At 45.8% G+C, this 14,684-nt stretch overlaps 1 protein-coding gene across 5 annotated transcripts in view; it reads left to right on the forward strand.

Annotated features, from left to right (window-relative positions):
• Positions 1–14,684, forward strand: part of LOC142786439 (receptor-type tyrosine-protein phosphatase T-like) — a 253,813-nt gene that overhangs the window by 57,747 nt on the left and 181,382 nt on the right. For 4 of the 5 annotated variants that reach the window (XM_075884121.1, XM_075884119.1, XM_075884118.1 and 1 more), the window contains exons 6-7: positions 11,572–11,736; positions 13,427–13,549. The exons of the other annotated variant lie outside the window; for it this stretch is intronic. In XM_075884121.1, coding sequence (XP_075740236.1) covers positions 11,572–11,736; positions 13,427–13,549 — 288 coding nt within the window. The remainder of the gene's footprint in view (positions 1–11,571; positions 11,737–13,426; positions 13,550–14,684) is intronic. 5 annotated transcript variants of the gene reach the window in all.

The raw sequence follows: 14,684 nt of genomic DNA on the forward strand, positions 1-14,684 counted from the left end.
CGTGTAACTCCGTCAACGTATGTCGACGCGGATCTGCGAAGCGAGTTCACTTGTCGGTTTTTATTGGAATGCCAGGCGCGCGTCTAATGCGTGTCTAGTGCATGCCAGTTGGTAAAAATACATGTGGGTATGCACGTATACAGAGCCGCTGTAGGTTGTAATCAACGCACCTTCAGAAACCTTTCTTTCTTGACCAGTTCCCGCTTGAGCCGAAACGCGCTGCTTCGAGATACCTCACCAGTAGAACTCTCACTTTTCAGGAAGTTCCCAGCACCACATCAGAATCACTTTGCATCACGATTGTCCAAACGGGCACATTTAAAAAAAAACGTCATCGCAGTGCTGCTGGACGAGTGTTCGTACCAGTCTGGTCGTAGTTTTTTTTCTTGCGTGTGCACAAGCCGGTTGTAATCAATCGTCACAACGTCACGCCCTGTGGCCACTTACAGGATCCAGCAAGAAGCACGTTAACTGTGTCACAGCACGAACAAAACACAATCAGAGAAGTGGACTAGTTAGAGCTGGAGGAAATACCGCGGCCGTGGAACTAAAATGTACTACGCGAGACGCCATGGCTAGTGGTGTAAAGTATAGAACTGCACAACGTTGCCGGTTGAGAAACGCGCATCCCGCTTGCTCTTGTGTTGTGCCGTTTATGTTCATAAAGGTAACTGTTTATTCTAGGTCTTATTTCGTTCTATTTTGTTTCATTTACATCTATTCACCGTAGCAACGGAACCCAAACATTCGCTTTTGGATGAAAGTTTTAAACCTTTTAGGGGGCGCTTCAGGAACATAGGCGAAGAGGAAAGGGAAAGGTGTCGCTACCTTGGAAACTTGTTTCATCTAGGGACATTAGTTTTAGCAAAGCGTTGGTAAAACTCGTCTTTTTGAGCCTCGCGTCGCACTGTCAGCGCAGCGTGTTGAACGCTACGGTCCTTAGAATTACATGTGTGTTCGTTATCTAGTATAAAGGCACACATACAAAACATCGACGTGTTGTTATGGTACCTCAGATATGCGCAATGATTGTTTTTTTTAATATACAATCGCAGCGTAAGAACGCTGATACTTGAGCCACATTGGTGGGCACTGCTGATCGGGTCGGCTGTTCAGGGTATCGGTTGGTGCTGTTTGAAGTAACTGGTTCGTGGTAACGGTGGACAAACAGTCAAATGTACAGACAGACAGATCAAAGTTTTTGTGTCGAAGGTCCCCAAGAAAGACTATCTTCTTTTAAAAAACTAAAATGGGCAGGAGGAAACAGCACCGCAACACCGACAAACACTCCGCACTGTGCGAGCCTAAACCACCTTGCGTTTCACCAAACGTATGGCTTGACAGTGCAGTGGTAGCAGTGGGGGCGCTGCGGTCGTCAGCACTTGCGTGGCCGTGAAGTTGGCTTTTCTTTTAAACGGGCGCTTTTTGCGCACGTGGGCGCGCTCGGCAAATGGTGGCGCGACCGGCGAGTTCCGTCAGAGGCGCAACTCTGTTACCTAAAGGTAGCATATACAGTAACGTTAATGGTGATGCTAGAGGGGTGTTACACACTTCGGGTGAGGCCCCGCCGATCCAACATCGACGTGCGGCAGACTCGCAGGCTTCCACTTTACGCTTCGGCCTGCGACGCCTGAAAGGCCTCGAAGTGGCACATTTCAAATTTATTTGCAGGTCGGTCGACCCGTGCGGGGTCGCACGTGTGGTGATGATTGAGCCTGATCGACGCACTCATAAGCAGACACGAAGGTTTTATACAAAACGAACAAGCATTTAATTGAAGCGAGGACAAAGGCAGGAGTTAACAAAAATAACAAAAGAGGAAACTGATACGCGCGATGGAAAGAACAGCTATATAACAAAATATGCTAAAGAACACTACAAAAGATACAGACTAAAGACAAATACACGGAATTTTAAACTCATGACATGAATCAAAAGAGATACAAGGAAATAATTACAGAATGCTCATGGTGGCGCTTTTGAATTTCAACGTGCGACGCAGCGCACACTACAAATATTTAAAAAAAGGCTGGTTACAATAAATTAACGATTTAAAAAAAGTCACAATAAAAAGTTCCATACGGACCAGGCCAGCTCTTGGTGCACATAGGGGAGTTGACGGGTGCTGCTGAAGGTTCCGCCGGCTTGGTAGACGACGAGGGTGCCCGGAATTGCAGCCGTCTCAATACGTTGCGCGGGTCACTCCATGCTCGTCGCCTACGCGAGACTCGCGACACAGACGACCGCACTTGTAGCTGGCTGTACGTAAACTGCCTATTCCGATGCAGTTCAAACCTCTTCAGGGGTGTACACGTGCTCCCGTCCCATCTGGGGGTAATTTTCCTTTTTTAGACCGCCGGTGCCCCTTTTGGTACAGGTGCAGGGAAGACGAGCCGGCGCCACGCTGGGTCGTTAGTCGCCGGATGTCGTCCTCCCAACACAAAAGCGCCCTTCCTTGGAAGATGGGGCCCGCGGATGATCCGAAAATTGGAGTCGTTTGTGACAAGGGGCATGCAGCTATTTTTCTGATTTCAGAGTCCTCACCAGATGCCACGTCTATATAAAGCAAAACTGCCATTCGGCATAGTTCGATCATATTCATCTTGAAGTTTTTGTGCAGGCAAACGAGAACAAAGATTAGAAACACGAATCGGTGAAGTCTGACAGCTTTCAAATGTTCATTTAAAATCGTCAGATCTGCGCCATCTGGTAAAAAAAGAATTTTCACCATATCCACAAAGTGGATGATGTTGGAGGAGCTTGCTCGGAGGGACACGGGGCGTTTCTTGGAGAGACCATTTCATAGGAATGCTTGTTAACGAGCCGTCACTTGATGTATGCCTTGATGACAGCGTTGTTGCCCACGATCCGCGGCAGGCACTGCACAGTGTTGGTTGGCCTTGTTTATCGGCACGTTAACCACCTGCTCCTTTATGCCATACAAGCCGATCGCATTAGTGAATGCCTAACACTCATAAATGGCCGACGTGAAGCTATCAGAAGTTCTCCAACGGTGCTGAAAGCACGCAGGTGTTGGGGCTTGGGGGATATCGGTAACCAAGCATAACACCCATCGTGAATTCTCGTCACGTGCTGCCGCGCCTGTGAAGCGACGAGAATGAAGTGGAGGTAGTCGCTAGGAGGTGAGTGTGGGGGTTATTGAAAATTCAGCGGCGAGCGGAGAAGTGTGTACACTGGCAACACTGCTGTACACGCCGCCGCCGGACAAGACGCAAACATTAAGAGCAAGCTCCTAAATTTACTCAACAGTGCACATGGCATAACTTGTGATCACGTGCTCATTGAAGAAAAGAGCTAAACTTTTTCCTCAAGCAAGGCAATAGATGTATGGCTAGCGCTGTTTTCTTTTAGCTTGTCAGTGTAATACGTTTCCATTACCTCTCTGGAAGTTCAGTTATTATGCCAATATTTTTAATAAGACACAGTATGCACGTGCACTCATCGCAATGCACTCATCGCAACACAGTATGCAATGTGCACTCATCGCGTTGTGCTATATTTGTCGTAGGGCGCCCTTTGAAACTCGACGTACGTATGTTCCCTTAACATTCTGCCTTATGGTAGTACATCTGCCAGCAATACATCTGCCATACACATGGTGACATGTCTCAGGAATACTATACACTGCATTGTTTGCACAGTTAAGACATTGGAGCTTGTGTGCGGCTAGAATTTTTGTGTGTATTGCAAGTTTTGTCCTCCAAACACGCGCAACACTCTGTGCCACATGGTGATGGAGTGTCGAAACAATCCGGACATACCACTGTTGTTACCGCTAAGTGCAAACGCAAACGAAGTGAAAGAAACGGCCAAAGAGGAAGCATTCGAAGGCAAGTGGGAGGCTTTGCTGCTGAGGCAAGACCCTGACAACCAGCTACGATTGGCGAATTGGGCTCGAGCAGCGGCAGCGAGTCATGTCTCCCTGGACTGAGGAGGCCACCCGCCTTAGGGATGAAGTACAAAGAGCCTGGCTCAAGTAAAGTTCATTTCATTCATACACCACACTGTTTGTCACATTTCTGGTTCACCAACGCGCACACGCGTCAGATTTTGTTCTTGGCCGAGAACACCATGTTAACAACGTAACTTCCAGCTGTTTTTTTATTCTGTGAGAATGTTTATGCACTTGAAACATTGCGACCACTTTTGAACACTGGATTTCACACGCCTTCTTTCTTTTCGCCGGAAGATGGACGCATGGACGGACAGACGTCATATGAAATGATGTCATGGGAATTCAAAGTTTATGTCATCAAATGTAACTTCAATACAGTTTGCACACACACACAAAACACACACACACACACACACACACACACACACACACACACACACACACACACACACACACACACACATATATATATATATATATATATATATATATATATATATATATATATATATATATATATATATATATATACACACGAGAGACTATTGGTCCGATGCTAGCTCGTACATGCTAAGTTCACATGCTATGTGACACCACACAGGCTCATAAAAGAGGGTGCCACACTCGCCTTCATGGCTACAGATGGCGCTGACTGACACTCCAATGTTTAAATTCACACATATACCGAATAAAGTGGCTGGGGGGATAGCCGCGTGGTAGGTCAGTGATAGAGCATCGAACGCGTTATTCGAATGTCGCAGGTTCGGTTTCTGCCCACGGCAAGTTATCTTTTCATCCTCTTTTCTTTTTTCACATTTACCTTACGATGCGGTCCAATAACCTCCCCTTTACTTTCCTTGGCATTATTACCTGTTAGATTTCATTAATATAGTGTCAAAACACGAATAAACGAGCCCTCAAGTATACACTGCTCTCACTTATATATATATATATATATATATATATATATATATATATATATATATATATATATATATATATATATATATATATATATATATATATATATTATGACGACTCGGTTGTAGCGAGGTTTATTGGCCGTGAACTCGGGAACGAACAAGCGCAACGGACCCGACAAAGAAGCGCTCGTGCCAAGCAGATGATGATTGTCAGCCAGAACATATGATGATGATTGACTGCTGTTCAGATGAGGATGAAGCGCATAATAGATGCCTACACTGATTCCCCCCCCCGTGGAAGCGGCCAGCCTGGCCGCTGCGGGCGGGTAGTCAAGGTGACGAGGAACGCCGTGTGAAAAGCTTCATGCGGGAAACGTGTACAATTTCGGTGCTGCGGTAACTGCGGCACCAAGAACATCATGCGTAAACAAGCTCACGCACACATGACGTGCTGCAGTCTACTCGTGCACGTAGCCATTGATGTGTTGTTTCAGCATTCTCCGTTTTTTATTACTCGTCTCTGAGGGATGGATCAGTCATTGCACATACTTTTGGAGAGACTGCTATGGATCATGCATCATGACCGTAATACACGACATCGCTCCGCTGAAACTGGGGTCAGAGACAACGCACTAAACACAAGCTGAGCGTTGTCAGGGCACGACAAGAGGCGTCACACGATAGTTGACAGGTGAAGTCTGCTCTAAAACAACATATGGGCCGATGAATCGAGGCTGGAACTTGTCGCAGAGACCAGGTGTGCGAATTGGTGTCAATAGCAGCACCTCGTCACCCGGTCGGAATGATACCACACGATGAGAGGTGTCGTAGACGGCCTTCCTTGCTTGTTGCGTAGCTTCCGTGTTCATACGAGCGCGCTGGCGGCACTGGGCAAGGCGAGAAATATATTCTTCGCAAGAAGATGGTGATGTAGGGCCATTGCTTGTGAAAAAGGAAACATCGATAAAGAAAGTAGGCGAACGTCCGTAAACGAGATAAAACGGTGAGTAGCCTGTTGTGCGCTGAACAGCGGTGTTGTAGGCGAAAGTGACGAACGGTAGAAGTTTATCCCAGTTTCTGTGATCCGGTTGAATGTATACGGCGATCATGTCGGCAAGGGTTCGATGAAATCTCTCGGTCAGACCATTTGTTTGAGGATGGTAGCTAGACGCCATCTTGTGTGTGGTACCAGAAACGCGAAGAACTTCACCTAAAAGCTGTGATAAGAACACCTTTCCACGGTCACTCAGAAGTACACGAGGTGCACCATGACGTAGTATTATGGCCTGAAGGACGAAGTCAGCAACTTCCGATGCTGAACCAGTAGCTACTGAAGTTGTCTCGGCGTAGCGTGTCATATGGTCTACGGCGGTGACTATCCATCTATTTCCAGCACCAGTAACAGGAAGGGGTCCATAAAGATCGACACCGACGACCTCGAAAGGTGTTGTAGGGCACGTCATTGGCTGTAACTGACCAGCTGGGGGAGATGTCGGAAGTTTGCGAAGTTGGCATGGAGAGCAGGAACCCACGTACTTTGCTACGCTGGTAGAAATCCCAGGCCAATAAAAGCGGCTTCGAATGCGGTCGTAGGTTTTTTGAAAGCCTAGGTGGCCAGCAGTTAAATCGTCATGAAAGGCGCTAAGTACATGATGTTGAAGAGCGCGTGGCAGAACAGGTACCCAGCGTGTGCCGTCAGGATGATATATGTGACGATACAGCACACCGTCCTGAAACTTGAAGTGCTCGAGTTGTCGATGAAGGCGTGCATTGGGTGGACGCGTAGCTCCTGAAAGGTGGTCTATAATGCGCCGACAATACGGGTCAGCCTGCTGGTGAGAACTGAAGGGTTGTTCATCGTCGATTGGCGGTTGGTACAGCGAGGCGAGCAAGGCAACAGAAGTGGGAGTTACGTCCGCACTGGTGTCGTTGGAGGTGGCAGCTGGAGTGTCGAACGACGCTGTAGGTAGTGGGCAACGAGAAAGAGCGTCGGCGTCTTGATGTTTTTTTTGCCCGATTTATAAATAATCTCAAACTGATACTCCTGCAGGCGTAAAATCCAACGACCCAAGCGTCCGGACAAGTTCTTCATTGTAGAAAGCCAGCATAAGGCGTGGTGGTCCGTTACGATGGTGAATTAACGGCCGTACAGATAAGGACGGAACTTTTGTATGGACCAAACCACAGCGAGGCACTCCTGCTCAGTGATGGTATAGTTTTTTTCGGTAGAAGTTAGCACTCGGCTAGCATATGCAATGACCCTTTCCCGTCCAGAGTTATCGCGTTGGAGGAGAACAGCACCTATACCGCAACCGCTGGCGTCGGTATGCAGGAGTGTTGGGGCGGTGTCATCAAAATGGCAGAGTACAGGCTCTGACGTCAAAGCTTTCTTCAATAGTTGAAACGCCGACTGACATTCTTCGGACCACACAAAGGGTGCATTAGATGCAAGTAGTTTGTGAAGTGGCGCAGCTATTGAAGCGAAATTTTGTATGAAGCGACGAAAATATGATGCGAGGCCAAGAAAACTTCGCAAATCCTTAAGTCTTGTGGGGCATGGAAATCGAAGGACGGCAGCGATCTTTTCGGGGTCAGGGCGAATACCGTCCTTGCTGATGACATGCCCGAGAACCTTGATGGATTTGGTGGCGAAACGGCACTTCTTAGTGTTGAGCTGCAGACCCGCACCGGCGAGGCATGTTAGGACGTCATCCAAGCGGCTCAGGTGCTGAGAAAACGTTGATGAAAAGATGATAATGTCATCAAGGTAGCAGAGACACGTCTTCCATTTTAGACCACGCAGGACGGTGTCGATCATGCGTTCAAACGTCGCGGGCGCATTGCAGAGCCCGAAAGGCATCACGTTAAATTCGTATAGGCCATCGGGGGTTGCAAATGCCGTTTTTTCTTTGTCGTCATCGTGCATGGGAATTTGCCAATATCCCGAACGCAAATCAAGGCTTGAAAAGTATTCGGCGCCTTGCAGTGAATCAAGGGCGTCGTCGATGCGTGGCATGGGGTATACGTCCTTGCGTGTGATGTTGTTAAGTGCCCGGTAATCAACGCAAAAGCGCACGGAGCCATCTTTTTTCCGTACCAAAACAACAGGGGATGACCAAGGGCTAGTTGATGGACGAATTATTTCTCGTTGGAGCATGTCAGCGACGTTTTCCTCGATGATTTTTCGCTCAGCGAAAGACACGCGGTACGGGCGGCGATGTACAATAGATGTTCCCTCCGTCTGAATGCGATGCGCTGCAGTGGTAGTTCGGCCCAACGTTGAGGAGCAGGTGTCGAAAGAATCGGCGTGTTTCGTTAATAACGCAAGCAACTGCTGCGCCTGCATAGCTGTTAAGTCATCACTGATAAGAGCTGTGAAGGGAGAGGATGAGGCAGGCTTACTCATAGAACGGTCGTTGGTAGAGGCAGGATTAAGTGGCGTGACGCTGACAGGCTCAGCATCCACAACACAGGCTACTGCAGTGCCCTCTGGCAGAAGAACTTTCTCTGGCGTTTCATTCGTAGCAATGACGAGCGCGGAGCCATGGTGAAAGCGTACGACACCTGATGCAAGGGCTATGCCTTTTGCGACGCAAGTCGACGAAGGGGACACCAAGACGTCACCGTGGTCGATGTCCTTAGAAATCAGGGTCACAATTCGTTCTTGGTGTGGCGGTAGTTCGAGATCTTCGCGAGCGAACAGGCGTAGAGGCTTGTAGACGCCTTCGTCGAACATGGAGTCCGTATTAGTTAGGTGCAGAGTCCGTTCACCACAACATATAGCGGCTGAAGAAGAAGATAGGAAGTCCCACGCTAGAATCAGCTGGTGAGAGCACCGAGTAAGCACAGTGAACTCGATGTAATGCAAAATGTCATCAATAAACACACGAGCAGTACAAAGAGCAAAAGGGCGGATAGCGTTCCCCTGGGCTTCGACTAGATTGGGTCCAATATAAGGTGTCATTACTTTCTTCAGGCGTTTGCACAAATCATACCTAATCACAGAAACTGTAGCACCGGTGTCCACCAAAGCGTCCACGAGAACTCCTTCCACCGTAGCAGAAACCATGTTGAACGGGCGTGCTGGAGGAATATGAGTCCTACTGTTACATGCAGTTTCTCCTCCGAAAACTGCATCATTTAGTTTTACGACCGGTTATCAGTAGTAAACGAGGCTGGCCGAAGAGGAGAGGAGGAGCGACGGAAGGGCGAAGGTGATCGGCGTCGGCTTGAACGGTAAGTGTTCCGCGTCTCAGTCGACGCGGGCGGAGATGGAGACCGCTGCTGTCCAGATGAATAACTCCGAGCGTAAGAGTCCCCTCTGGAAAAGTCCCGTTCGCGCATGTCGTACCCGCGACGCTCGTCCTGCTGGCGCTTGCGGCAGAAGCGCGATATATGGCCACGATATCCACAGTAAAAGCATGTTGGGCGAGACGGGCGCCAAGGCGGGTAGTAGAGGGCGTTCGGCACACCGGGAGTAGCGCACTCAAGTGGACTGACGGAGGTTCGGGTGGGATTGGCCGAAAGTGGACCGGTGGTGCAGCAGCAACCGGCGTGAATGATGGCAGCGGTGAAGTAGAGCTTACGTTGCGAGGAGGCGCGGCCGCAACTTGCGCGTACGTTGGAGGGCTAGACGGAGGTGGCTGGACGTAGGCTGGACCGGTGAATGATGTTAGTTCCTCCCTTACGATGTCACGGAGGGCCATGCTTGAAGGCTGTGTGACAGATGGAGAATGTTTTGAGATACCCATTGATTGAAGTTCTTCTCGTATGATCTCCCGTATCATGTCACGCAGGTCCCGGTCTGCGGTACGGTGTTCACTATTGCCCGACTGAAGGCGAACAGAATCAAGTTCGTCGAGACGCTGACACGTAGAGATGACGTCCGTGACAGTAGAAGGATTCTGGGCAACAAGGGCATTGTAGGCAATGCTTCCGATGCCCTTCAGGATGTGGCGCAGTTTGTCCGACTCGGACATCGAAGAATTGACGCGCCGGCAAAGCGCAAGGACATCCTCGATATAAGATGTGTATGACTCGCCGGGATGTTGTTGGCGAGTATCTAGGGCCCTCCTCGCTAGAGCAGATCGAACGGCTGGTGTGCCGAATACTTGGCGAAGCTGCTGCTTGAAGGCAGGCCAGTCGGTGAGGTCGATCTCATGGTTCAAGAACCATGTCTTGGCAACGCCCGTGAGATAAAGTGATACTCGGCGGAGCTTGTTAGAGTCGTCCCAGTGATTAGTTGCGCTGACCCGCTCGTAGTTATCGAGCCAGTCCTCCACATCTTCGCCGCGGAGACCAGCGAAGATCGGAGGGTCACGCTGGTGGTTTACGATGTAAAGAGGAGGGGCCTGCGGCGCAGTGACGGCTTGCGGCGCAGAGACGGCTTGCGGCGCAGAGACGGGAGCCGAAAGGGCATCCACCCACTCACTCTGAGACATGCTGGCGGACTGAGGGTCCAAGCGGCGGCCTGAACGGAGCTCCAGCGAGTAGGCGTTGTAAGTAGAGGTACTGGGAACGTCAATCCACCTCCACCACGTATGACGACTCGGTTGTAGCGAGGTTTATTGGCCGTGAACTCGGGAACGAACAAGTGCAACGGACCCGACAAAGAAGCGCTCGTGCCAAGCAGATGATGATTGTCAGCCAGAACATATGATGATGATTGACTGCTGTTCAGATGAGGATGAAGCGCATAATAGATGCCTACAATATATATATATATATATGTATATATATTTATATATATTGACGGCAGAAAAAATATTCCTCTACTGTCTTTATATGACAGTAGAGGAATTCAAATGGAAAATTCGCAGTTTACCCTATTACATTCGAGCAACGTTCTCTAATATCATTAACTTCATGGATATGACGTGGTGTTTTTTGTCTGTCTTCTTTGCCAATACTGCCATTCATTTCTTGTTGCACTCTGCTTTGTAGCTGTGTTCTTCCTTCTCTCGGCGATTCATGTGCTTGGTTATTTCAACGAAGGGTCGTCCTTAGCGGGTCAATGACGCTCAGTGGCTTAGACACGAAGCCAGAGTCTACCTCTTTTGCATTTGCGAAGTTGAGGTCATGTGTGAGTGTTTTAAAACAGGAGCTTGGCGTACCCACGTAGCGATTGAAACTTCTGTCTCCGGAAACAAATTGTATGTTGTGAAGAAACAGAGCAGATAATGAAACGCACATAGTCACACTTTAACGCCTGAGCTTAGCCGCCAGCATAACCGTAGGAGCTGCTACTGTTTGAACAGCGAATTGGGCTTGATCTGATAACTTTTTAAATGCAGTGGCTCAAAACGCTCAGACACAAGTGTTCCTGTGCCGGGACAAGGTTTATGGCATGTTTGTTGGCAATTGCTGTGGTTCGCTGTGCCTCAGAATAGTCGACAGCGTTTTCTTTTCACGGTTTTATTGTTCCACAGCGTACAAAGAAACCTGGTTATTTTTAGCCAGTACAGTTTTTAATGAAACAAGTAACTTGATGAAACTGTATTCTGATTAGTCACCTACAGCTACTTAACTTCAAGATTTAATAAATAAATAAATAAATAAACAAATAAATAAATAAATAAATAAATATATATATATATATATATATATATATATATATATATATATATATATATATATATATATATATATATATATATATATACATACATACATATATATATATATACATATATATATATATATATATATATACGTACAATTTCTTATTTCCAGAGGAAGTGCTGGACGTCACGGCACTTCATAGAAATTTTATTTACAACGAACGAACCATGCCGCAACTCGAGTGTCACGGACCAGAAGGTAGGGCCATATACTTCGACTATGCAATCAAAGAAGTTCCTTTTAAGAACTTGACCCTCCGTTCTGAGCAAATAAAAGGTATGTGCATTTTAAGTAACACGACTACTCATAGACTGCCGAGAAGGTGGTTATGCAAAAGCTTTGATTAGCCTGCTTTTTTCCTCACTATGGGCACTCTTGGAAATTTTAAATAGTCTGAACTGGTGTGTGAACGACATATCAGTTCAAAAAGAATGCTGACATTAATTCCAAGACAACAAAAAAGTTATTCGGACAGTGTAGATAAATGTTATTTTGTTAGTCTTTTAAGATAAGAAGCGTCCTATTTTTACGAAGAATGAGCTTTGTTATTCGCGGAAGTGTTCCACCGTTCTGCAGGAAACTGACCTCTATGTAGCAGCCTGCAATGCCTCTACGTTAGCCTTCCGCCAGTGGTACATACACATTCTGCAATTTACGTAGCACTAACACTAGCGTAACAACATGGAAGAGCTCTTACAGAATCGAGTCAACAATCATACATTGACCATATGTCTAGAAGGAGCACATCGTTCTATGCACCCACATCAGGCACAATTTTATGGCATGGACTTCTATTTGTTCGAAGGCGACAATGTCAAATTCAATGAGAGTAATAACGCAAAATTATTTTCCAGAGAAAATATTTTTGAAGAATTTGTGAACTGATTTTTTGAAATTGGGGCGCTTTGATTTTTGGTATGAACTGAAACATGTATAAAGGTTCAGCAATGCCCTGATGTAAACAAGCGCTTTCGATCCTATGCAACTATTACACATATTGTAATATGTATTTCGATCGTCGAAACCGTTGCCAAGAAAATTCCATCTGTCAAATGAACGTCTCATAGCTGCAGGTTTCTGTTCAAACTATTTGTTTATATAATCAATGATATACTTTATCGTTTGGAAAATATTCGAAGTCGTAGTTTCATCATATTACAAACTAACATTTAAATTTACCAGTGCAGTATAGTTAGCATTCAGTTTTGCTGCCACGGCTATGCTTTTCATGCTGACTAGAGGGTTCTTAATTTGTTGTAAAGCTACAGAAACGAGGTGTGGTTAGCCGATCCATGCATTACTATAGCAGTCTTACAACATAAACTGGTAAACTTTTTAATACCTGTCAGCAAATGCAAATTTTTTTGAAATTTTATATTCTAAGGAGTTACTTGTATCTAGTAAATTATAATGAATAGCTCAATGAGGCTTAACACGCAAGCAACATAAATTTGATAACTTGTAACTCCTACGCAAGATGTACTTTCCCCCCTTGTACAACACTTTAGATGTCTTCATTCGTGCATATAATATTTTCCTAGCTTGACGCATTACTTTAGCCAAATTCACGCTATAATCGCAGTCAGTCTTCAATATTTTCAGGCATTATGTTGACGTTAAGATTAATGTATAATACAGACACATTTAAATACTTTTTTTGCTCTTATAGGGACCAGTTATGTCTACTGTCGCACCACCATATCACTTCAATATTGAATGTCCCTCCCAATCTCACTATAGTGTGCTATTATTTCCCATTTCTTGATTGTGGATACGGTTTGTAAATAAAAAGTCGGATTACATTTTTTATTAACTAAGCTTTTGGCATAACACTGCAATAAATCAACCAGCCAACAATTAACCAAGCACCAAGGCAATAAACTACTCAAAATTTTTGCTTTTTGTTCCAGTACCCATACAGTGTTTCGCATATCTCACGTACTTTTTTGTCTGCTTTATTTTTCAGGAATTTACAGGTTGAAGTTACCGAGTCATTCCTACACCCATTCAAGAACAAATCTATTTTGGTGCCATGTGGAAAACACAACACTCTCATACGTTGGGTCACCAGCTATGTACTACGGCGAATGTAAGCGTCAACTCGGATGCTCTCTTATATTGTATTTAAAAGTGCAAGGGAGACGAGGGAATACGCGCATGCCTATTAGGACCATTTTCGCTGCCTAATAAATAAAAAAGCAGTCCTGCGTAACGATCTGCTGTAAAGAGAGCTATCAATAAACAGCGTGCCACAATTTTTAGTACCACTAATGTACATAAATGGGACCCAAAGAGTTTCATGTAAAAAGCAGGTCAATTTATATGTCGGCTCATGAAATATATCACGAGTACCGAGCGATTTAGGCTACTCGCTTAAGGAACCAAGTGTGGTCAATGTCTTTCTTAAGGTCAGCTAAGACTCCTCACTCCATCGATTATTTATTAATTTGTTAACTTTATTTATTTATTTATTAATTTATTAACAGTTATTCCTGTCTCATAATTGAGATATGGCAGGTGTGGTTGCAATGAGCGAATAAAGAAGTGGTTGCAATAAGCGAACAAAAATAAAAACAACAGCAAAAATGAAAACATGAAATTACATGACTGGACACTTTGTTTTACAAACTGTCCATTAGGTAGTCGTCTCAAGAAAATGTCCAGATTATTCCAGGTGTCAACAGTGCACGGGAAAAAAGAGATTTTATAACAATCAATAAAGCATTCGAATGGCACATTGTTTAATGAACTGTATAGGTGGGTCACATGACTTGTATGACTGCTGAACGAGATTGGTGTGGCTATGCGGACAGATTTTTTTGTGCATGATGTTATGATGCATGATAAGCCGATCGAACATATGTTTGTGTTTTAAATGGTTTAGCGAGAAATTAGGGTAGGGACCTGAAGGGGAGAAATTACGAACATAACGGTAAAAAATTACTGATGGTTAATTTGTGGGTTTTAACGTCCTAAAGCCATAATATGATTATGAGAGACACTGTAGTAGAGGGCTCCAGAAATTTAGAACAGCTGGAGATATTCAGCGTGCACTCAAATCTGAGCACACGGGCCTACAGCAGTTTCACCTCCATCGAAAATGCAGCCGCCATAGCCGGGATTCGATCCCGCGACCTGCGGGTCAGCAGTCGAGTACCTTAGTCACCTGACCACAATGGTGGGGCACAGTTAAATATTAATCTGATTGCGTCTTGCTCAACAGA

The sequence above is a fragment of the Rhipicephalus microplus genome, unplaced genomic scaffold, assembly GCF_043290135.1.
Source record: "Rhipicephalus microplus isolate Deutch F79 unplaced genomic scaffold, USDA_Rmic scaffold_24, whole genome shotgun sequence".
NCBI classification, from domain to species: domain Eukaryota; kingdom Metazoa; phylum Arthropoda; class Arachnida; order Ixodida; family Ixodidae; genus Rhipicephalus; species Rhipicephalus microplus.